A 22,188-nucleotide genomic window follows, 5' to 3' on the forward strand; every position below is an offset into this window, starting at 1 on the left:
GGACGTGTTTCAGTATCAGAGGTAGCAATCACACCTCTTTCAGCTTGCTAATCATTCCAGGAATGAGCTTCCCATTAAAACGAAATATTTGGAGCTGTTGATTTCTCTCTTTCAGAGGTGGGAGCAAAGCCTGCAGATGACCCATCCCCATTGCCCATCATAGATGAGTCTGCTAAAGTCCAGGGGGATTCAGAACAAATTGGATTCAGAACTTGAACCCAAGCCCAGGTTTCTTGGCTAAGCTCTAGCACTGCGCTGTCGTGTACCCGTTGTCTTCTACTCTTCATGCTGGAGCCCTCCTGCTGCACTGTCTCACCTTACACACCCTCATCCTGCACTTCCTCATCCCATAGCCCCTCATTTTACACTCCTTACCCTGCATGCCTCATCCTGGACTCCTTCACCTGTACCCCTCATTCTGCACTCCTCACCTGTACCCCTCATCCTGTACCTGTCTTCCTGGATCCCTCCCTCTGGATCCTCACCTGGACCTCTCATCCTGCACTCCTCACTGCACCCATCATCCTGTGCCTCTCTTCCTGTACCCTTCACCTGGACCCCCTCATCCTGTACTCCTCACTGCACCTCTCATCCTGGACCCCTGAACCTGCTCCCCTTGCCCTGCACCCCTCATCTGTACCCCTCATCCTATACCCCCTGACCTTCAGCCCACATCACAAATCTGAAGCAGCCTAACTTCTTCAGTTTCTCTCATTCTCAGTCTCACATGGCACAAACTTTCTTTCTGTTCACTCCCTTTCCCAAGAAAAAATCAGAAGAAACAGAGCTCCACATGCTCACATGTTAAAGCAACAGATGATCTAAAAGAAACATATAGGAGCTGGGTCATCAAAACTGCATGCTGTGCCTGGCCGTTTCTGGCTTAGAGGCAGGAGGATAGGCATGCGATTTAAAAATCACAGGAAGAATTTCGAGAAAAGTATTGTCCCATCTATAACTTTTAAATCAGCAATTCAAAATGTGATTCATTTGTAAGTCAACACAACTCAGAAATTTTAAAAAAGACTCTTGTTGAGATGATAAAAACTCGTAAAGGAAACAGAAATACCAAAGAAAAATAATAAAGATAGCAAGAAAATTGAAAGCAACAAATTCCAATTGCAAGGAAAAAACCCTGTAAGGAAAACTGGCTCCTTGTTGTATCTGATGCAGAGATCCTGGTGGTAAAGATGTGGGAGAATGTTATCACACTCACACACTCAAGACACATGAGAAGTGAGGAAGGCAGCCATGTGGCTGGAAAAAATAGGAAGCTCATTCCAATTACAGAGCCTGAAATATCATCTAGAAGTACACCTTGTTAATTTCACAAGATCTTTCATAATTCGCAAATATCATCCTCAGAATTTTCATTCCTGCCTGAGACTAGAATACAGATTGGAGAACGCCTCCCAGGAAGTTTGCTCTAACGTGAGCCCTGCGGTGCTTAACCTCCGTGTCATTTCCACTACATCTTACCTCAGTTTACTTCGAAACGTAATCTGGGAGGATACATGTTGGGAAGGGAGAGTGGAATGCAGCTGGAGCTAATGGGCCACTAAACCTGGAATTTAAAAGTCAAATTTCTGCATTAGAATTTAATGTTCTCCGGCACCACCTGCTCTTCTGGCTCATATGTACTGATATATTTAAATATTTAATAATGGCTTATCTCACATTATTAAGAGGAGGCTGTGCTTATAATTCATTCATGCAATATAACTCAGAACAAAATAGAAATAAGAGTCAATGGTTCTTCTGATATTTTTCTTAAAGTTAAGACTGTCCTGAAAGTCAGCATATCTTCATACAAATTCTTCAACCCCGTCAACAAAAAAGGGTGATTATTGGAAACTCAATATCCGTCTAATATACAGTTTGTTGTTATTACTTGTTTGTTTTAATATCGTTTCAATAAAATCCTACGTTCATCTTATTGGTCTTGCGTTAAGACAATGGAATGCTAGCTGGGCTAGCTGGTAATTCACCTGAAGAAAACAATAGCAACAATGAGCACATATAATCGATTAATTTTAGCTTCAAACAGTTAATTATTAATTACACTTGGTTTGTAAATGGCTCTTAATATCTTTGGTTACTAAACAGCTCACCAAGATGAAGACGTTGTGTGCTCTGCAATGGTCTGGAGAAACAGAATTGAATAAAATGGGGCTCTTTCTCAAGGACTCGAGGACCCACAAAACACTCTAGGAAAACTGTTACCTTAGCTAACAAGGAGCTGCTGCAGGTAGCCACAGGGAAACACTGGAAGGAATTTCCATCCCAGTGAGCTGTCTGGGAGAGAGGCACAGCTCTCAAGCTGGGCCTTGGGGAAGGGAAGGGAAGGGAAGGGGTGTTTCCCACCTGGAAGGGCACGAAAGACCTGCCCAGACAGAAGGGAAGTGGCATGAGCCCTGGTGTGGAGATGGATGGGCACAGGATGGCAAGCCCACAGTGTGCTACACTGTGCTACAGCACCCTGCAGCTCTTGAGAGGACAGGGTGATCTGGAAGAGGGGCAGAAATTCAGTGACTTGCTCTGTTGTGGCTGCACCATGGTGAGGGCACACAGGAGCCACAGATGCAAAAAGAAGCTGACTCATGAACCAGGGTGAGCACGGTGAGGTGAGGAGAGGCAGGCCAGTGTGTCCCTCACCCCGCTGGCTGACATGGGGCACAGGGTACAAAATACAGACGCCATAATATTACAGGAATTGCATGGAGAAGCCTTCTCACAAACCCTCCTTGCAATGCAGCACCAGTGCCACAGGAATATGCACTTTTAAGCCCACCCTGACTTGAATCTCTGTCTATGAAGACCCGTGGGTGATCTCCACGCATGCTGCAGTCAGAGACACGGATGAGAGCAGAGGACAGCGTAAGTAAAGGTACATGGGAGATTTGTGCAGAAATGCATCCCTTTGCCAACAGGGGAATTCAACCAATAGCGGCAGAGCACCTGCCGCTGAAGGGGAACTCTCGGATGGTCTGGGGGAGGAGGACTTGGAGAACCAGAAAGGACACCAGATAAACTTCAGGAACTGGGTCCCAAAAGGTCATCATTCAGGGACTCAAGCACTCAAGAATGAGGCTGTCGACAAATGAACAGATTTGGGTCCAGGAATCAGAGCGGCCTCAATAGCCAGAAATAGTCTGTGTTGACTCATTGGGTACTGGGCTATAATTCCTCAAACTAAGACTTAAAAAAAAAAAAAAAAAAACTGGAGTGGGCCTAAGATTATTGATAAGGGTTAAATGGCCCATGATAATGTTACGAAAATCTGAGCAGTCCAGAAATTGGCTAAGACACTCACTCACATTTTGCACATCTCTAAGGACGCAGCTACATGCCTGCAGCTTGTGCACGGCTGCACAGGTGTGGGGCATAAAGAGGTCCTTGCACTCCCAGAGCTTCTGTCTCCCGGGAAGAGAGGCAATTAAACAATTGTTGGGATGCAGGCAGCTCAGGGTGGGGTAGGATTGTGTAGGAATAAATCACATAATCTAGGCTGTGAGGCTAATTGGGGAAAGTAATCTCTGAGGTGAGACAGGAAGATCAGCAGATGATCTACATGGTGAGTCCATAGAAGAATGATCCGTTTTGGGGAGATACATATGCAAAGGTAAAAGAGAAGAAAAAGGGAAGATTTGAGGATCAGGAAGCTCCATGGGACCAACGTGAAGTGTATGTGGGCAGTGGTGAGAGATGAAGGTGGAATTTGGAAACCAGTTTACAGAATATTCTGTGGACCCTGGCAAGGCTCTAACTGATTTGAAACACTGGAGGGACACTCTCTATTTTCTTTTTTTTTTTTTTTTAAAAAGATCATTCTGACTGGATCACTGTGTATAGGCAAAATAGAAGAGATTCATAGCAGGGAGAAATGAAGTTTCGGCCACTACAGAGGCCGCCTGGAGGGGACACTGTGGAAGCCGTCCAAGGGTAAGAGACAGAAGATATAAAGGAGGGATGGGATGGAAGGATATTTACTAGACGGAGCTGACAGAAATTTGTGGAGAAAAAGAGAACAGGATCATCCACCACCAATGCTGCTGAGAAGAAATAAGACAAAAACAACAATTATAAATCTGTTGTCCCAATCCTCAAAGAATATAGGGAGATTGCCTTCCCCGGCTGCTATACAGTGATGCCACACTCTGGGTAAGAACAGACAACGGGGTGATGTGAGTCCCAGTTCAGGAAGCTTGTTCTAGAAGCAAAGATACACCTACCTGTGGTCCCAAGAATGGAAGGGCTAGTTTTGTTTCAAGGGATTTGGAGAACAGTAACAATAAGTTTGTTCTTTAGCGTATTAAATTGAATGGCAGTCCTCAGGAAAGCCTGTTTAGAGGAAATTCAAATTTACAGCACATGAGTTCACATGGCAGGACAGTTTCCCTTGTACGGGGCTCACTGCAGACTCAGGTCCCACCATCGAACACAGCCCTCATCGCCCGGCGGGACTGAGGCTGCCAGAGTGGGTTCATAGCTGCATGCCTCTCGGGGAAGTGCTCAAACAAAGGCCTCAATTTAGAGAAAAGAAGAAGATGCAAGGGCTACTGCCCCTGAGACCCAGCATTCCTGCCACAGACTGCAGAGTCCAGAAGGCTTTTGCTGGCTAGAATGAGGGAATGTGCTCCTGAAGGCATGGCTGAGAAGCCAGCTTGGAGAGGATGCTGGGAAGGATGGGCTGCTGTCCTCTGGATGTGGTCTTCACCATAAATCCACGGCCATAATGCTGTGTCAGTCCCCAGAGGCTGGAATACACGGGGCCAGGAACCGAGAAGGGGAAGCAGTAACTGTCTCGTCTCCATCCCAGGAGCTGATTGAGATCTCTGTTCCCCGATCTCTCAACTTTAGGCTATGTGGTTCTAGAGAACCTGCTTCTCAGAGGGGAGTTGTCTCCACCACCAGGAAGAGGAAGGGCCCCATGAAACTGTAAGCTACGCCTGTGGCCCAGTACCTTCAAGATCCTCATGCCCAAGGCCTCGCCAGCAAAGGAAGGAGCCATCATCCTTGCAGGAGGACTGGCCCTAACCAGGAGAAAAAGCTGGGACCGTTGTCCCCATGGGGACAATACAGATGAGTGGGACCATTTATCCATGGGGACTCTCTTATGTGTGATGGAACCCGGACAAGTCCAACAGCCGCACCTGAGCAGTGCATTGTGAGCAGAGACTGCAGCCCAGTGAGGACTCGGGTCAGCATTGCCCTGCCCCAGCAGCCACCTAGCCTAGCTGAGAGGCCAGCTAAGGAGGCAGATCCTCAAATGGGCCAGACAGGAGGGCAGCAGTGAGTGTGTACTGCACGTGTTCCTAGGAAAGGAGGCCAGCCAGAATCCTGGAGAAGCTGTTTCCAGATGGAGAGGACTGAATAGTGCGAGTGCTGGGCTGTCTCCGATCCCAAGGGCACCACTTGGGTGCTCTTTTCAGAACCCAGGCCTCACCCCCAGCTGCTGGGAGCCCACACTGCATTTCTCTTCAAGAATCGCCCCAAGCAGAAGGGGACCATCACACACCGGGGCCTATCATGGGGAGGGATTGCATTGGGAGTTATACCTGATGTAAATGACGAGTTGATGGGTGCTGATGAGTTGATAGGTGCAGCACACCAACATGGCACAAGTATACATATGTAACAAACCTGCACGTTATGCACATGTACCCTAGAACTTAAAGTATAATTAAAAAAAAAAAAAAAAGAATCGCCCCAAGCAGAGTTCTGGTCCCTCCCTGGGGGCCACCCATGTCAATGGTCAATGGCACCGAGCCTGGCCCAATTGCTTCAGTTTGGAAGACTATACAGGGCCATCCCAGCTCCAGACCTCCCTGTGGTATCACTTAAGGCAAGGGTTCCCAATCCCCAGGCCAGGGACCAGTACTGGTCCATGGCCTGTTAGCAACTGGGCCACACAGCAGGTGAGCGGCAGGCAAGGAAGCACTACTGCCTGAGCTCTACCTCCTGTCAGGTCAGCAGCAACCCCATTGTGAGCTGCACATGCGAGGGATCTAGGCTGCACGCTCTTTATGAGAATCTAATGCCTGATGATCTGTCACTGTCTCCCATCGCCCCCAAATGGGACTGTCTAGTTGCAGGAAAACAAGCTCAGGACTCCCACCGATTCTACATTATGGAGAGTTGTGTAATTATTTAATTACACATTACAGTGTAATAATGGAAATAAAGTACACAGTAAATATAACGCACTTCAGTCACCCTGAAACCATCACCTCTCCCAGTCCGGGGAAAAACTGTTTTCCTTAAAACTGGTCCCTGGTGCCAAAAAGGCTGGGGACCTCTGATCTAAGGCACCTGCTGTGGTCTGATCATTTGTGTTCCCCTGAAATTTCTAAGTTGAAACCTAACTCCAAATTTGATGGTTTTCAGAGACAGGCCAGCCTTTAGAGGGTGATGACATGATGAGGGTGGAATCCCTGTGAACAGGATTAGTGCCCTTGTGAAGGACACCCAGGCTTGTGGCCTTGCCCTGCCCACCACATGAGAACACAGTGAGAAGGTGCCATCTATGAACCAGGAAACAGCCCTCGCCAGACACCAAATCTGCCACTGCGTTGATCGTGGACTTCCCAGAACTGTGAGAGATACAATTCCAGTGTCTTTAAGCCAACTCTACCTGCATATTCTGTTACGGCAACCTGAATGAACTAACTGTGCACCTGTCGTGACTGGGCACCGTTCAACTCCTCCCTCCACCCAACCCCACTGCTTTCTATGCCTTACAGATGATTCCAAGCACATTCCCCATACCTCCGCCTACACAAGTCGCCAACTCAGACTCTACTTCCAAGAAAAAAGGTAATTTGTCATAGATTTAAGTCAAGCCCTTGAAAACAACAACAACAACAACAACAACAAAAGTTACATCCACCTTAGAGATAAGGCTGTATCTGTTGTGAAAAAGGAGGTACACATTATAAACGCTTTGTGATGGTCAACTGGGCATTCCCACACGACAACAAAAGGTTATTTGAAGCCACTTCCTGCAGCGTCACCTTCTCTTTAGGGTTTTAGAAGTCACTCTACTATTCTGGCAGGCACTGTCTCACCTGATTTTGAGTAGCGTATTGACTTCCTGCTCACAAGGACAGGGTCACGAGCTCACTTTCCACATGGACCAGCGAGCTGTCCTGGGTTCAGGGACCTCGCCGTGTGCCATCATTGCACTTGGACGCTTTTCAATGTGCATAATTTCTCACCTAGAGAAGACGGGCGAGACTGGGCTGGGTCATCGTGCCAGTCCAACCACGCGAGATGAGAAGCACCTTCAAGATTGCATAACATCAATGCTGCCTCAGAAGTTCCATCTGCCAAGAACGGTAAAGATGCTGCTTTTTGAACCATCTCCTACATTCCTGTATTCAGTATAACACACGGCCTCATTTCCTCATTCATCCTAGGAGCACAGACCCTTGGCTACAGACTGAGATGCCTACACTAACTTCCACTCTCTTATTATCAATTTAGTCATCGGACATAGGAGACAATTCTGTTCCTTGTATGAAATGGTGATACTGAACTCAAATAATTTGACTGGAATAACTCTTAGTATTAGCCCGAAATAGGTCTTGATTTGACTACACAGTAGCACATCACAGGGAAGAGTTCCTTTAATTTACCCCCTGCTAGAATGTAAATAGCTATGGCAAATTACATGAAACATGATTTGTGGAGGTGCAGTTCATCAACTTGTGTGATGAACTCGAACTGAATATTCTTTTCGTAACGAAAAAAGGCTTCAGAGTCAACTCACTTTCCTATAAACAGAGAAGCCATAAAAACGTGGGACCACTATAATAGCAAACATGTAATTGCTTGTAAAAATATCCAGGGATCAAGTTTGCTTCTTGTTAACTTTCCTCATGGATAGAAGCCACAGTGGTAATGAGGGAACCCAACTTTAAGTTGAGAATAGGGATTTTTCTTTTTTTCTGTTGACTAATAATCAGCTGCTATGATATATAATATATATTTTATTTTCAAATATAAAATGAAGAAACTATGCCCTGGGCTTACATTATCTTTTCTTATATAGTATTCTGAGACTTACTCTTTGTATGGATTCTACCTATTATAAATATGATTTATAAATACATAAATAACATACACATGCCCACTGAATAAATAAATGATTTATAAGTATATAAATTTTACACAGGTAGAATCCATATATATATAGCTAACTTATATATAAATTGTGTATGTAAAATTTGTTTTAAATATATATATTAGCTACATAGAGTTTGTTTATGAATGGTCAGTGCTGCCTTACATGGCTCTACCATAATTTATTTACATCCTGCTTCTTAGCATTTGGGCTTTTGAACAGATTATTTTTAATTCAGTATTTTCATCTGTAAAATGGTTTTAAATAATGCTTACCTCTCTCCCGTCACTTTCTGACACCTAATATGATCTCCTTCAAGAGCTCTCTTTGTTTTTTAAACTTTCCATTTTTTCCCCCATAATTTGCTTAGGGCACATTATCAATTCACACTCCTCTCGTTGTGTGTGTGTATAATTGCTATAGATACATGCACATGCTGATATGTATGCACGGGCTTTTATATTAGGGAATATGTATAAGACTTTCTGTATAACATACACATGCCCACTGAAGTCTAGCAAGAGTGTTTGTTTCTGCGAATTGTTCTTTTGTGTTTGCTGCTGGGGCCTCGCCAGCAGGGACCCCCGTTGTTTTTCAGTCTCTGAGCCCCTCCCTGCCTGTCCTCCACTCACTGTGATTTTCAGGGGATGCACAGGAGCTGGTTTTCATTTTTCCACCCTACTTGTTTTCTGAGAAATGCCTCTAAAAGGATCCATTAATTGAGTAGACCCTCCAGCCATCTTGAGGGGATGGAGGAGAAAGGATTGTCTTTGCAGAGTTAGAGACAGCACAAACGGAGAAATCTCAGACATGCCCAAGCCTACAAGCCCAGGATGATGGAGGCCATAGGTAGGTAGAGTGGACCCAAGGTCCTCCTGGTCCTCGTGTCCTGAGGCAGCCCCCTGGCCATTACCGTGTGTGCTTGCGGGGGTTAGTTGGGGTGCCAGGATAGCATCCTCCAGGGAGCTTTTCACAGAGACAACAGTGCCCAAGGTAGCAGAGACCATGAACATCTTAGGGTAAGAAGTATGATCCGAAGATTTGAGGACCCCCAAAATATTTTACACTACTCAGGCTACTCTTGATATCTTGTCAAGGGTGGAGTAGGTAGGTCAGTAAGGGTTGATATGGGTGGCCTTCCATAATGAGTGAGGTTAAATTGATAGCTACTTTGTTTGGATGGAGTCTCAGAAATTCCAGTTGATGTTAAAATAAGATGATGTGGCATTTCTTGCATAGCAGTTTGTCTAGGGTTTGTGGTCTGAGGGACTGACTGTGACTCCAGGTATGAGAGTTCACACATTGAAAATGTCTGGGGAGACTATGAGAAAGTATGGAGAGCTGTTGCCTCTGAGGAAGTTAACTGGCTCAGCTAGAAGCTGGAGAGAAGGGGTCCTTACAATCCATCTAAACACCCCTCAGTTGGATTTACATGTCTTACTGTGCACACTATTATTTATATAATGAACACATCATGTTTGTAGAAAAATCTCAAAATTAAAATGAAAATGCATAAAGAAATAAGAGCTAGCACTTTTTTAAGTTCTTACTGTATGTGTTATGAGCCTTCCATGTTTTACTCAGTTGATTTTTCAATAAAATTATGAAGCAGTTGTGATTACTATGACTTTTTTTTCTAATGATGAGTCTGATACACAAAGGGTTTAAACAACTTACACTAAGGTTCAGTTACTGAGCAGCAGAACCAGTATTGAGGGGAGTCCAGCTCCAGAGGCTGTGTTCCTAACTCTAGATGTTAGTGAAAATCAGGCAACATCAAAACACAGAACATTTAACTCTATGTAAATATACGCTGTATATGTTTTCTGAAAATATATATTTTTCTTTTTTTGAGATGGAGTCTCACTCTGTCACTTAGGCTGGAGTGTAGTGGCACTATCTCAGCTCACTGCAAGCTCCACCACCCGGGTTCAAGCGATTCTTCTACCTCAGCCTCCTGTGTATCTGGGATTACAGGTGCCCACCCACCACAGACAGCTAATTTTTTGTATTTTGAGGAGAGATGGGGTCTCACCATCTTGGCCAGGCTGGTGTGGAACTCCTGACCTTAAGTGATCCACCTGCCTTGGTTTCCCAAAGTGCTATGATTACAGGTGTCAGCCCCACTGCCTGGCCTGTTTTCTGATAATATAATTTATGAACAACTATGCTTTGAGTCAAATAATATAAAATTATGTATATGCATAAAGGTCACTTTTATAAGTGATGTGCACTTTGTCTACAACTGTTAGCTTAATATAGTACTCTGAAAACACATTTTCAGAATGCCTTCTACTATTATAATCCCTTACTTTGTTTAAATTCTCAAATGTTATATTAGTTACCTGGTTTGAATGACCTTTTTACCTTTGGATTATTCTTTTGTCAAAGATAATACCTGGCATTGAATTGGCTGTCTCTCAAGGACTGATGGCCATTCACACATTTATGACATCTCACAGGTGGCTATTGAGACTGTTACCAGAGGACTAATTAGGGTGAAATGCAATTATAATTAACGCGGTGTGGTCATTTACAATGAAATATGACACATGGAAGAATGTTTCCCTTTTAATGGGACTACTTATGTCTCTTCATAGTCAAGGATGCACAGTGTGGGCACGAGGCTCCTATTCCTGGTACCATAAACCTGATGATGTGTATCTCAATGCTGCTGAAATGAATTTACTGCAATTTGCCCTGTTGGGAAGTGTTTGGTATTTCACTGATGATTTTAGATTCCACCAAAGGCAGCAGCAAATGTAGGTCATGTGGAAAATGTTATAACTCCACCATACTTTCTTGAATAACTGCACAGTCACATGAAAGTTCAATTGAAGGTCAGGTCTAAAACTCCAAATGTCAGGAGGTAGTCAGCACCTGCCTCTGCATTCTAGCTTTAATCTTTGAATGGGATGTAAATATTCATTTTTTGTTGTAGTATTTCTTATTAAAAAGGGTCATGAAGTCCCCACCACACCCGTGTATCAGCAAGGAGGGACCTATTTTATGCTCTGTAGCTGAGGACACTCCTGGGTGAGTCCACTCACCACATTGTGACCCTTTATCCCACACATTGAAAATGTCTGGGGAGACTATGAGAAAATGTGGAGAGCTGCTGCCTCCGAGGAAGTTAACTGACTCAGCTAGAAGCTGGAGAGAAGGGGTCCTTACAATCCATCTAAACACCCCTCAGTTGGGTTTTCAGCAGTCTCTCAGTTGAGAGAGAGAGCAGCCGTGCTGTGACGTGTTCACTCACATGGACTCATGACAATATCCCCTACCATGCTTGTCGTTTTAGGATTGGTGGATGCTTTTTTATTATCTCCTTCATTGATTTCATGGGTAATAACTTCTTGTTACATTTTTCAGCTCCTAAAACTATCCTATGATATACACTTGGAAAATAAGAACATACTGCCTGTTTACTCAAATTCAAAAAGTAGAATACCTAGAATTCCAAGAGCTCCAGATAAATATTCTCATTTTTACCTATACACATACACATCCATCAGTTCAAATATTTTAAGGAACTCAGCTACTAAGAAACCAATAGGATATTTTAAAAACTATTTCAAAGGAGAATCCAAAGATCACAAATATATGGACAATCAGAAATACTGAAATAAATTTGCTAATAGATTTAAAAGTAATCAGTATCCACAGGACAATAATTAACTGCATCTCTTTCACAGGAAATTAATTTGCATTTCAATGCTTCAGAAATTGTTTGCATTGCTATCAGTTTTCTATAACTTGTAAAGTTGTAAACTGCTCAAAAACAATGACAGGCACAGAGCTTTCATTTCATATATTTGAATTTAGCTCATAAAATGTATAATTGTAAGCCTTTTCAGATTCATTATATTGTCTTTTCTATGTTTGCTCACATAAAAAAAGGTTTTGAGAAATACCAGACAATATGATATGGTCAAAAGATCCACACATATGCCCACGTTTCCTAGCTTACACCTAATACTTCACCTCACTCTTTCTTTTGGGATAATCAGAGTACATATCACAGCAAGCCAAGTTTTCAGAAGTTAAACATTCTCATTCACAAAAGCGAGTGTTAGCAGACTTTAAGGAAGTTCCCATCATGATTCCTATTTATCAGCATTGTTTGACTTATTGATTTTACTTATACCTAACCAATACAGAATGGTCTCTGTCCTCTGTTGGAATGCTAGCTTTAAACTCTGTTAAGAGTGTTCTCGTCCTACCTTGGTAAACAGCTTTAAACCCAGGTGAGCCAATGCTATCATCCGACTGCAGATGTAGCCACATCTGGTTGCTCATGCTCACGATGAGGTCAGGAACACTGGATCCTGTGAGCCTGCATGGAAGAGAAATGTCAAAGCCTTTATGTAAGGCAACAAGTACATCGACTTCCACCTCAAAGGAGGGTCCTGCTGCTTTAAATAGCCAAACCCTAGAAATATAGATAGCAACACCCTCTTTCAAAGACTGTACAGCCTCTTGTCCATGATATAAATATTCAAACATCACTATCACTGGAGCTTTACAGAAATTACTCTAAGACTGCCAATGTGTATATTTTCTTTTAAAAAATCAACTTAGGGCAACCAACCATCCCATTTTCCTGGAACTGAGGGGCTTCCCCAGGTGCAGGAGTTACAGTGTTAAAACTGGGACAGTCCTGGAAAAAATCAGGGACAGTTGTTCATCTGAGGTGACTAGAGATGTGCACGGTTGCTGCAGGATCGCGCAACACCAGCCATGAAAGAGAAAGCATCTTTATCACAAGAAATTGTACGGGATCATTCACAAAAGGTTTTCATTGTCTAGTCTAGAACTAGTATGTAACTTATCACAAACTCTCCTTTTAAAATATATTATAGGTAATTGCACATTAAAAGAATTTTGAAAAGAACAGCATGCATAGCTGAAATAGATTTGGTAGCATTTATTGAACACTCCCCCTGCATATTAATGTCTGGGTCACACCAAACGTGAGTTTCAATGAAGCATTCATCGTGTATTAACAAAACAGTCACATAGGGCCTGTTGTCAGCCAGTGAAAAGAAACACTGAATCCATTGACTGAACTCAACGTGCTGGCAGAAAAGCATGTTGAAACAGAAAAAGTATAAGAAAAAAATCAGTTCAACCAAAACAAATGTCCCTAATCAAATAGGAAGCTTGACTTTCACCAAAGTAGTTTCAGGAATGTGAGCGTATGATTTGCCCCATTAATCATACGATCTGTCTATCAATCCAACATCCTCACCTAAGGCAGCACAGAGCACTGGATTCTTCAAGGGAAGATGAACAACGGTCATTATTTGTGAAGTAACTCATGCAATGTTACACACAAAGTGAAAAGAGGAAAATATTTCTGTGAATGATGTGCAGTAACTAAATATGTATTTCTTTCTGAAGATTTGTCTTTGTTGGCAAGATTGTTCTTTTCGGTTTGCTTGTTTTGTTGGCTCATTTGTTTGAAGAGATATTTTTTCTTTCTTTCTTATTCATACATTTATTGAAGTGTAACAAGCCAAAAAGCGCACAGATCATGAATGTCTAGCTCTGTGAATTTTTACACAGTGAACCACCACACAGATCAACTCTTAGAGAATTACCAACACCCCAAAGCCTTCTTGTACCTTCTCCCAATCACCATCCTCTCCTCCCATCTTGCCAAACTATCAGTTTTACATCTTCTTGAAAGTTTTTTTGTAAATGAAATCATACTATATATAACATTTTGTTCAACCTTATGTTGGTGAAAGGTATTCATGTTATTGTTTGTAGTAGTGTTTCATTTACTTCAGTTTCTACATATAATTTACATTGTGTATAAACACAAGTAGGGGATGATTAATATTTTTAAATTCTTGAAATTTTATTAAGATAATTGTAGACACACATGCGGTAGGTAGCACAAAATAATATAAAGAGATCACATGTATTATTTACCTAGTTTCCCTCAGTGGTAACATCTTGTAAAACTATAACAACTAGGACATTGACATCGATACAGTCTACCAGCCTCCTTAAAACTTTCCCTGTTTTATTCCTTTTTTGTGTGTACATTTGTGTATGTAGCTCTGCACAAACACGTCACATATCTCGGTTCCTGAATCTACAACCATAGTCAATGCAGGGCAGCTCCATTCCCTCCAAATTCTCTGGTGCTGTGCCCTTAAAATCACACTGATGCCCCTCTTGCTACACCCCCTTCACTGTCCCTAACCCCTGGCAACCACTAATCTGTCTCCCTCTCTAAATTACTCATTTAAAAAAATCATACAAATGAAATCACAGTGTTTAACAACTTGGGATTTGATTTTATTCACTTAGCTTCATTCCCAGAAGATTTATCTCAGTTTTTGTTTATACCAATAGTTTGTTCCCTTTTATTGCTGGGTCGTATGTCATGTTGTGGATATACCACAGTTTGCTTAACCATCCACCTGGTTAAGGGTATTTGGGCTGATAGTCATTTTGGCAGATGACACTCAGAGCTGCTATGAACATGTCTGTGCAGGTTTTTGTGTGAGCATAAATCTTCATTTACCTGAGATAAAAGCCCAAGAGCGCAACAGCTGCATTGTATAATCACGTTTAGTGTTTAAAGAAACTACCAAGTTTTTCCCCAGACTGGTTGTACATTCCCACCAGCAATGTGTGAGCACTCCAGATTCTCTGTATTCTTAATAGGCATTTGCTGTTGTCAGCATTTTTTTATGCTTCTCTAATAGCTATGTGCATTTAACTAATCGGTAATGATGTGAAACATTGTCTCGTGTTTATTTGCCATTAATACATCTTCTTTAATGAGAGGTCTCTCTTTTCTTCCTTTTAAATATTGAAAACTCTCTTGATATATTGTGGTGTAGATACCAGTCCTTGTCAGAAATTAGCAGTTTTGATTTAAATATAGTCAATTTTGGTAAGGGTTCCTCATGCAATTACAACAAATTATATTCTGTAAGTATTGGTTGCAGGGCTTTCTCTATATCAAATTTGGAATCTGGCTTAGTTCCTTCCCTTCCCTTCTCCTTCCTTCCTTCCTTCCTTCCTTCCTTCCTTCCTTCCTCCCTTCCTTCCTTCCTTCTTTCCTTCCTTCAATGACTTCTGTTACTATTCCTTAAGGTAAATGATTATATAAAGGAAAAATATGTATCTTAAGTCCAATTCATGGTTCTGGGTAGAAGGAAGAGGAAAGAAAATGTACCATTTTAATATTATACAGTTAAAGAAGAATGTGTGCACAGCCGTTAATTTTTCCCTACATGTTAATATACACAGGGCGCGTGGTTCACATGGAAAATGTTTTTCCCTTCTCCCTTTGGGCTTAGAGGTGGTGTCAGCACCTTTCTGATCTGTGCTTCCCACTCCCACTCGCTTCTCTCTTGTTACACCCCTTTGACTTCGAGACTTATGCCACCATGCAACATGCAACATGACTTACTGCCGTCCATCATCATCCTCTCCCTTCCTGTAGCCCCTGGCTTATTGTCACTGCTCCCTGTGGGCAGTCTGATAATTCTGGTAAAGTAACTCACGGATCCTCGGCTCTTTAACCCAATAACTTTTCTCTCCACTCCACTGCAAGGTATGACATCAAGGTGCAAGGTATGAAATCACTGGTCATACCTTGCACCTTGCTACTCTTTATAACAAACTTAGGCACCTAACCCCTCTTTCTGACCACACTGCAGTATCTTTTAACTATCATAAGAGTGTACTTTCTGAAATACACTTCCCAATTCTTGGGGACCACTACTAATGATTTTGTCACTTTTTTACCCAGCCTGGACAACATGATTGTTACTCTGCTCTTCTGTCTTTCCAGCCCCTTAATTGTGTTAAAATCTACTTCCAATCCATCCCATCTCTGACAAAACCCAAACTCGAGATGGATCCAACCATCCATTCTATATCTTCCCATATGTGTGCACAAGAAAGATGATGAAGAACTTGCTGATGTATACTGATATATATTTATGATTTCCATACTCAAACTAGTCACACGGTGCCACATTTTTTTCCTGAATTATAGTCAGTGTATTTTTCCTATTGCCATTTGTTATTGTCCTAAGTCATCACCATTCCCAGCCCTTATTTCTTCTGTTCTCAGTGGATAACTTTATTCATAAGTATAAGGGGGAAAACATTGAAGGCAGTCAAAACATGAAATACCTGCCTCTCAAAATCTCCCGTTTTTTTTTTTTATTCTTTTCATGTCACCAGTCATCAGCCACTGGAAGTAACTGTTGGGGGAGTTTATTTGCCTTGTATTTCTTTGATGTTTTTTGCACCATTGTTTTCTCCCATTTCCAACCTCTCGGTTGAACACTGACTATCTCACACCCACCCCACTGAAGTAGGCTCCTAACTCTGTCTCCTGATTCTGGCATTTTATCTCCTCTAGACATCCGACTTGATTTTAACTTATTAAAAACTTAATTGTCATGTAGAAAATTATTACACATTGAAAAGACTCATACTGTCTATCCAACTACTTTAGACATACCTCTAAGTCAATATATTTAATTTCCTAAGTTCTGTACTGAATTTTGCTTTAATTTAATCTTATGTTGCTTTGTTCATTTGCATGAAACAGTCAGCAAGCATACTGCCATATTCCGCACAAAGTTCATTCAATCAAATGTCAAATCAGGTTTATGGTTATTACTCATTTTGGAATTTATTTTAAGCCTGCTATGTGACAGTTATATTTATGAGAAGAACTGTAATTACAGCTTATTATAGTTATTTTAAAGCTAATTAACTTACAAAAATTACACACCATAAAAAACCACTTTTTTATTTATTTTTAAATTTTTATAAGTTATTTTATAATTATTTAAAACAAAAGAACTTTTGTTCCTCTTTCAGGTTTCCAGAACTATTTTGGCTTGCTAACACTGAGAAATGATTTCTTTAAAACAAAGAAGCAAGCAATATTGTTGCCCTTTGCAACTGCTTATCTGTTTGAAACAGGATTTTCAAAATAATAATTTCTAACTAAAAAACAAAATCGATGCGGGCTTTGATTACATACAGTAGGTGCTCAAATACAGTCATTTTGTTCAACGTCATTTCATTATAATATTGATGAAGGAAATAGATTCCTAGCAGGGGTGGCGTCTGTATGGGTGTATCAGTCTACTCTCCCACTGCTGTAAATATATTATCCAAGACCGAGAAACAGGGTAATTTATAAAGAAAGGAGGTTTAACTGACTCACAGTTCCACATGGCTGGGGAGGCCTCAGGAAACTTACAATCATGGTAGAGGGTGAAAGGGAAGCAAGGCATGTCTTACATGGCAGCAGGAGAGAGCATGTGAAGGAAGAATTGTCAAACACATACAAAACCAGCAGATCTGGTGAAAACTCCTTCACCATCATGAGAACAGCTTGGGGGAAATGGCCCCCATGATCCAGTCACCCCCCACCAGGTCCCTCCCTCATACATGGGGATTATGGGGATTACAATTTGAGATGAGATTTGGGTGGGGACACAGAGCCAAACCGTATCAGTGGGGTTGGCATGTTCCCCATGTCTGCCTGGGTTTGCTCCCAGGTTTTCTCCCACATCCCAAAGCTGTGCATGTGAGGTTTATTGGCATTAGCTAATGAGCTGGTTGGAAAAAGAATGAATGAATGAATATAAATTGTTGTCAAATAAAAATGTGTCAAGTATATGATAATCATACAAATGCAGGACAATAAACAATGCAATAGGAAAGTGCTCAGGGAGCTGTCACATATGTACATGTTTTCGACCTCTGCTGGAGGAGGAGGTTTTCCTGACAATGTTCTCTTGGCAAAAAAAATTTATGTATCCCTTGATGTAACCAAACTCCACCCCTAAGACTGTTACTCATCCATCCACCAAAACTTAGGTAAACAGTAATCTTACTTGTGTTCATTAATCTTTCTTAAAAGTGTGTATAGCTCAAATTTATTTAAATGTTTAATATTAGGAGTATTTTGTTCTTTATGCAGAAGTTTGGTGATGCTTTTTGTGAGCAGAAATATGCTGTAGGAACTTAACTCTTGTTTATATCGATTAGCCTAAGGGGAAATTCGTTTTGTTATACAGAGTTTTACTTGAAGTCACAGTTTCCAAAGACCTATTAATGATGTTAAGTGGGAACTTACTATACTTTAACATTCATCATAACATATAGTTACATAATTAGTCTTGTTTTCTTTAACATAGCTCAATTTTTCCCCAAGTTGACTCTATGGCACATATTGTTCTGATTTAAACTTAAAAATAAAGTTATCCTAATGAAATACTAAATAATTGATCTATTTTTGATAGAAGAAAATATAATTTTATTTTGGAGAAATAAGCCATCATATCGTAGCAGCCTGCTTTTTCGCCCCCAAGCCCTGCAGTCCAAAACTCTGTCATCTCCCAGGTGTGTTCCGCTCCAGCCATATTTATTTTTCCTCATTCTCCAAAATGATGGCATTTCTCAGTTCCCAGGGCTTTGCAAACCCTGAAATCCCTGGATGGAATGTCAATTCTTCCTGCTGAGAGTCTTTGAAGACTCTGACGATTCTCACTGGGCATTTCTTACCCTCTTAAGCCAGATTAGGACTTTTTGCCTCTAAGTCATCGTAGAATCCTTCATGCAATTCAGTTTCATAGACATCTGCTTCAACTTCCACCTTCTTTCAAATTCTGAGCTCTCTGGGTACAATTTTATGTCTCTTGGCCACTTTATCCCTAGTCGCTAGTAAATAACATACACATTTTAAAAATAAATCAATCAATAAAAATATAAATTAAATCTATATTGTATTCATTATACAGTTACATGTTTAAATTTTATAGGAATATTTCCAAATAATGATTTAAATCTTAGTGGTATTTTAGGCAGCACACCAAGGGCTTAACATTTGGAGTTCTGTTACGGCTCTGTCATTAATTCACCTGTGATTTCAGCTAAATCATTTTCTCTCTATTCCAGGTTCCTCATCTACGAAACAAGAGAATTGTATTAATCTACCTTGAAGGAATTCCTCAGATCTAAAATTCTATGATCTTTTGCATAGATTTCGGTGACGATACTGCTGTCTCACATTGATATGTCTGGGTGCAGTCAGTATCAATGTTGAACTGAAATCAGCAGTGATTATGACTCTAATTTCAAGTATGTGAAGTGGTTAACCCGAAATGAAGGAAATGACATTTGATTATGTATTTGTTCCTGTCTTACAATTAGGGCACTTTGTGAGTACATTTAACTCTTTGACAGTGTAACTAAACTCTTTCCAATGCAAATGTGTCATTGTTCTTGAAAGCTTAATGACAACCATAAGATACAGTAACTTCATGACGCTTTGGTTACTTGCGATTTTACTGTGTAGACAAGAACAATCTCATCTCTGAACAAATCTTTCCTTTGGACCTTGCTAAATGGTTCAATAGTTCTATTCTAATCTACGTGAAATACATGTGTTAAGGGCTGGGTGTGGTGACTCATGCCTGTAATCCCAGCACTTTAGGAGCCTAAGGTGGGAGGACCACTTGAGTCCAGGAGTTCAACATAGCGAGGCCTTGGCTCAACCAAAAAACAAAAACAAAGCAACAGATGGATAAAACCTAACTCTGACTCTGAAATCTTTCATCAGCATAACCCAGTAAAATTCCCATGTTGTTGTGTGTATCAGTTGCTTGTTTTTGGGAGCACTGAGTATAATTCTTTTGTAAGAATAGACATGTGTTTTTCCAGTTCCCTGCCAAAGAATATTTACAATGTTTCTATTTTGGCAATTATGAATAGAGTTACTATAAACATTCATGTGGTCTAAATTTTATTTTTCTAGGGTAAATACTTAGGAGTGGGATTTCTGGGTCATATGATTGATGTATATTTAGCCTCATATGAAACTACCAACCTATTTTTCAGGATGCTGTACCACTTGGCTTTTCCGCTTGCAATCTCAAAGGTTACATAGAACATATACTCATTGGTGTGACATTCTCAAAAAGACAAAATTACAAGGATAAATAATGAATCAGCCAGGCGCGGTGGCTTACTCCTGTAATCCCAGCACTTTTCTGAGGCCAAGGCGGGCAGATTACTTGAGGTCAGGGGCTCGAGACCAGCCTGGCCAACATGGTGAAACTCCATCTCTACTAAAAATATGAAAATTAGTCAGGTTTGGTGGCAGGCTTCTGTAATCCCAGCTACTTGGGAGGCTGAGGCAAGGGAATGGCTTGAACCTGGGAAGCAGAGGTTGCAGTGAGCCAAGATTGTGTCACTGCACTCCAGCCTGGGCAACAGAGCGAGACTACATCTCCAAAAAAAAAAAAGGGAAAAAAAAGGGAATCAGTAAGTAGTTCAGGGTTTACGGTGGGGGAGCCTGTCACCACACCACAAAGGGATACTGCCGTATTTTGAAGTGAAGGGAATGTTCTATGTTCTGATTTTGCTGGTGGTTATACAAATCTATACATGTATTTACAGTCATAGATCTGCACACACAAAAAGTTCTACTTTACTGTATATACTTTACTGAATAATTTGTTCAGACCTGAAGAATAATTCTGCATGTGTCACAAAGCTGTCAAAATACAACACTGATGCAACGTAGCACCTTAGCACCTGCAAGATGAGATGCCTGGATTTTATGGGCATGTACGTGAATTTAAAAAAAGGGGGATGTGCTAAGCCTCTAATATACTGATTACAATTGTAAAATGGTCAATGGAAAAGTAAAGCCTGCCCTTAAGATAAAAACTTGCCTAAAACTGAACTACTTTGAAGTCTTTATGTTCCTTTAATGTCCATGAATGGCATAAATCATTCAGAACATGGAGAAAACACAGTTACTTAATTGTATGATTTAATTGACTACTTGCCTTAATTGGGTAGATACAGGGTAAGCTGGGGATTAATAAGGATAAGTAAAGACACGGTACTATCTGTTCAGGCACCTGGGTACCTGGGCAGAGTCGTTCCTCTTGAGGATGCAGTAAAACACCAGTAATGAGTTTCAGAGATGTGTTGATAAACATCTCCGGTACAAATTGGCAGGTGCAAAGCAGCCAGGGGCAGAGGTAGAAGTCAACTCGGTTGTTTGATAAGCCAAGCCAGAAGGCATTTAAGTTCTGGAAGGCCATATTTGCACTCTTGGGTCTCTCACATATCTTCCGATACAGTACTGAGTGGGCACTGAGAGCAACTAAAGTGAGTTACAGGTTCTCCACCTACCCAGCACCTAGCCGGGCTCCCAGGACACGGCAGTGACTGATTCCATGTTCATTTACATGATATGTACCACTGCAGAGGGCCAGGACAGGAGGAAAGGAGCAGGAATCTGATTGATAAACTAACCTGACTGAAAAATAAGTCAAGGGAATGCTTTTATTGAATAAATAATCATATTAAATACAATGTTAAAACGGAAGGCAACTCATAGATACACTGAAGTTATTATCATTTCCCCACGTGTATCAACATGAAATTAGAACAAGCTTTTGATTTCATTTACTTTGACTCATGCACCCACCTCATTCAAGTATGGCAGACTTTATTTACTGTGCTGAAATCCATTACAGCCAGGTGGCATAGAAGGTGATCTGACTTATATCAGTCATTTGCAATCGCTATTTTAAATCCACTAAACATTATCAGAATTGGAAATTGTTCATGTGTGGAACTGCATGAAAAAGATCTAATCCAAACCTCATGATCCTGCAGATCAAAGGGGAAAATAAAAGTTGACCGAAGCCCAAAGTGATGGGACTTTACAGAGTCCCTTTACTGAGTGCAGCCCACACTATTTAAACGGATACGGACTGCCAGTCCTCATGGCATGGAGGATACTTTCTTCCACCCCACTCCGTATAAAACACAAGTATCAGGCCTGGTAATGGCGCAGGAAGCTACCAGAAGACACTGCTAAAAAGTGATAGGAGAAAGACAAGCTGGCCTGGGACCCAGGACCAGAGAAACAGCAGAGCATGGGGTGACTTGTGGGCTACCACAAACAGAAGGCCACCCGACCTGCTGTGTTCCACCCCTGACCAGGCAACAGAAGGACTCCAGCAAGCCCATTCCTTCTC

At 41.4% G+C, this 22,188-nt stretch overlaps 1 protein-coding gene across 4 annotated transcripts in view; it reads right to left on the reverse strand.

Annotated features, from left to right (window-relative positions):
- CSMD1 (CUB and Sushi multiple domains 1) overlaps positions 1-22,188 on the reverse strand; it is a 2,034,404-nt gene that overhangs the window by 494,516 nt on the left and 1,517,700 nt on the right. For all 4 annotated transcript variants that reach the window (XM_031669914.1, XM_031669913.1, XM_031669915.1 and 1 more), the window contains one exon: positions 12,349-12,461. In XM_031669914.1, the coding sequence (XP_031525774.1) occupies positions 12,349-12,461 (113 nt within the window). The remainder of the gene's footprint in view (positions 1-12,348; positions 12,462-22,188) is intronic.

The sequence above is a fragment of the Papio anubis genome, chromosome 8 (assembly GCF_008728515.1).
Source record: "Papio anubis isolate 15944 chromosome 8, Panubis1.0, whole genome shotgun sequence".
In the NCBI taxonomy this organism is placed as follows: domain Eukaryota; kingdom Metazoa; phylum Chordata; class Mammalia; order Primates; family Cercopithecidae; genus Papio; species Papio anubis.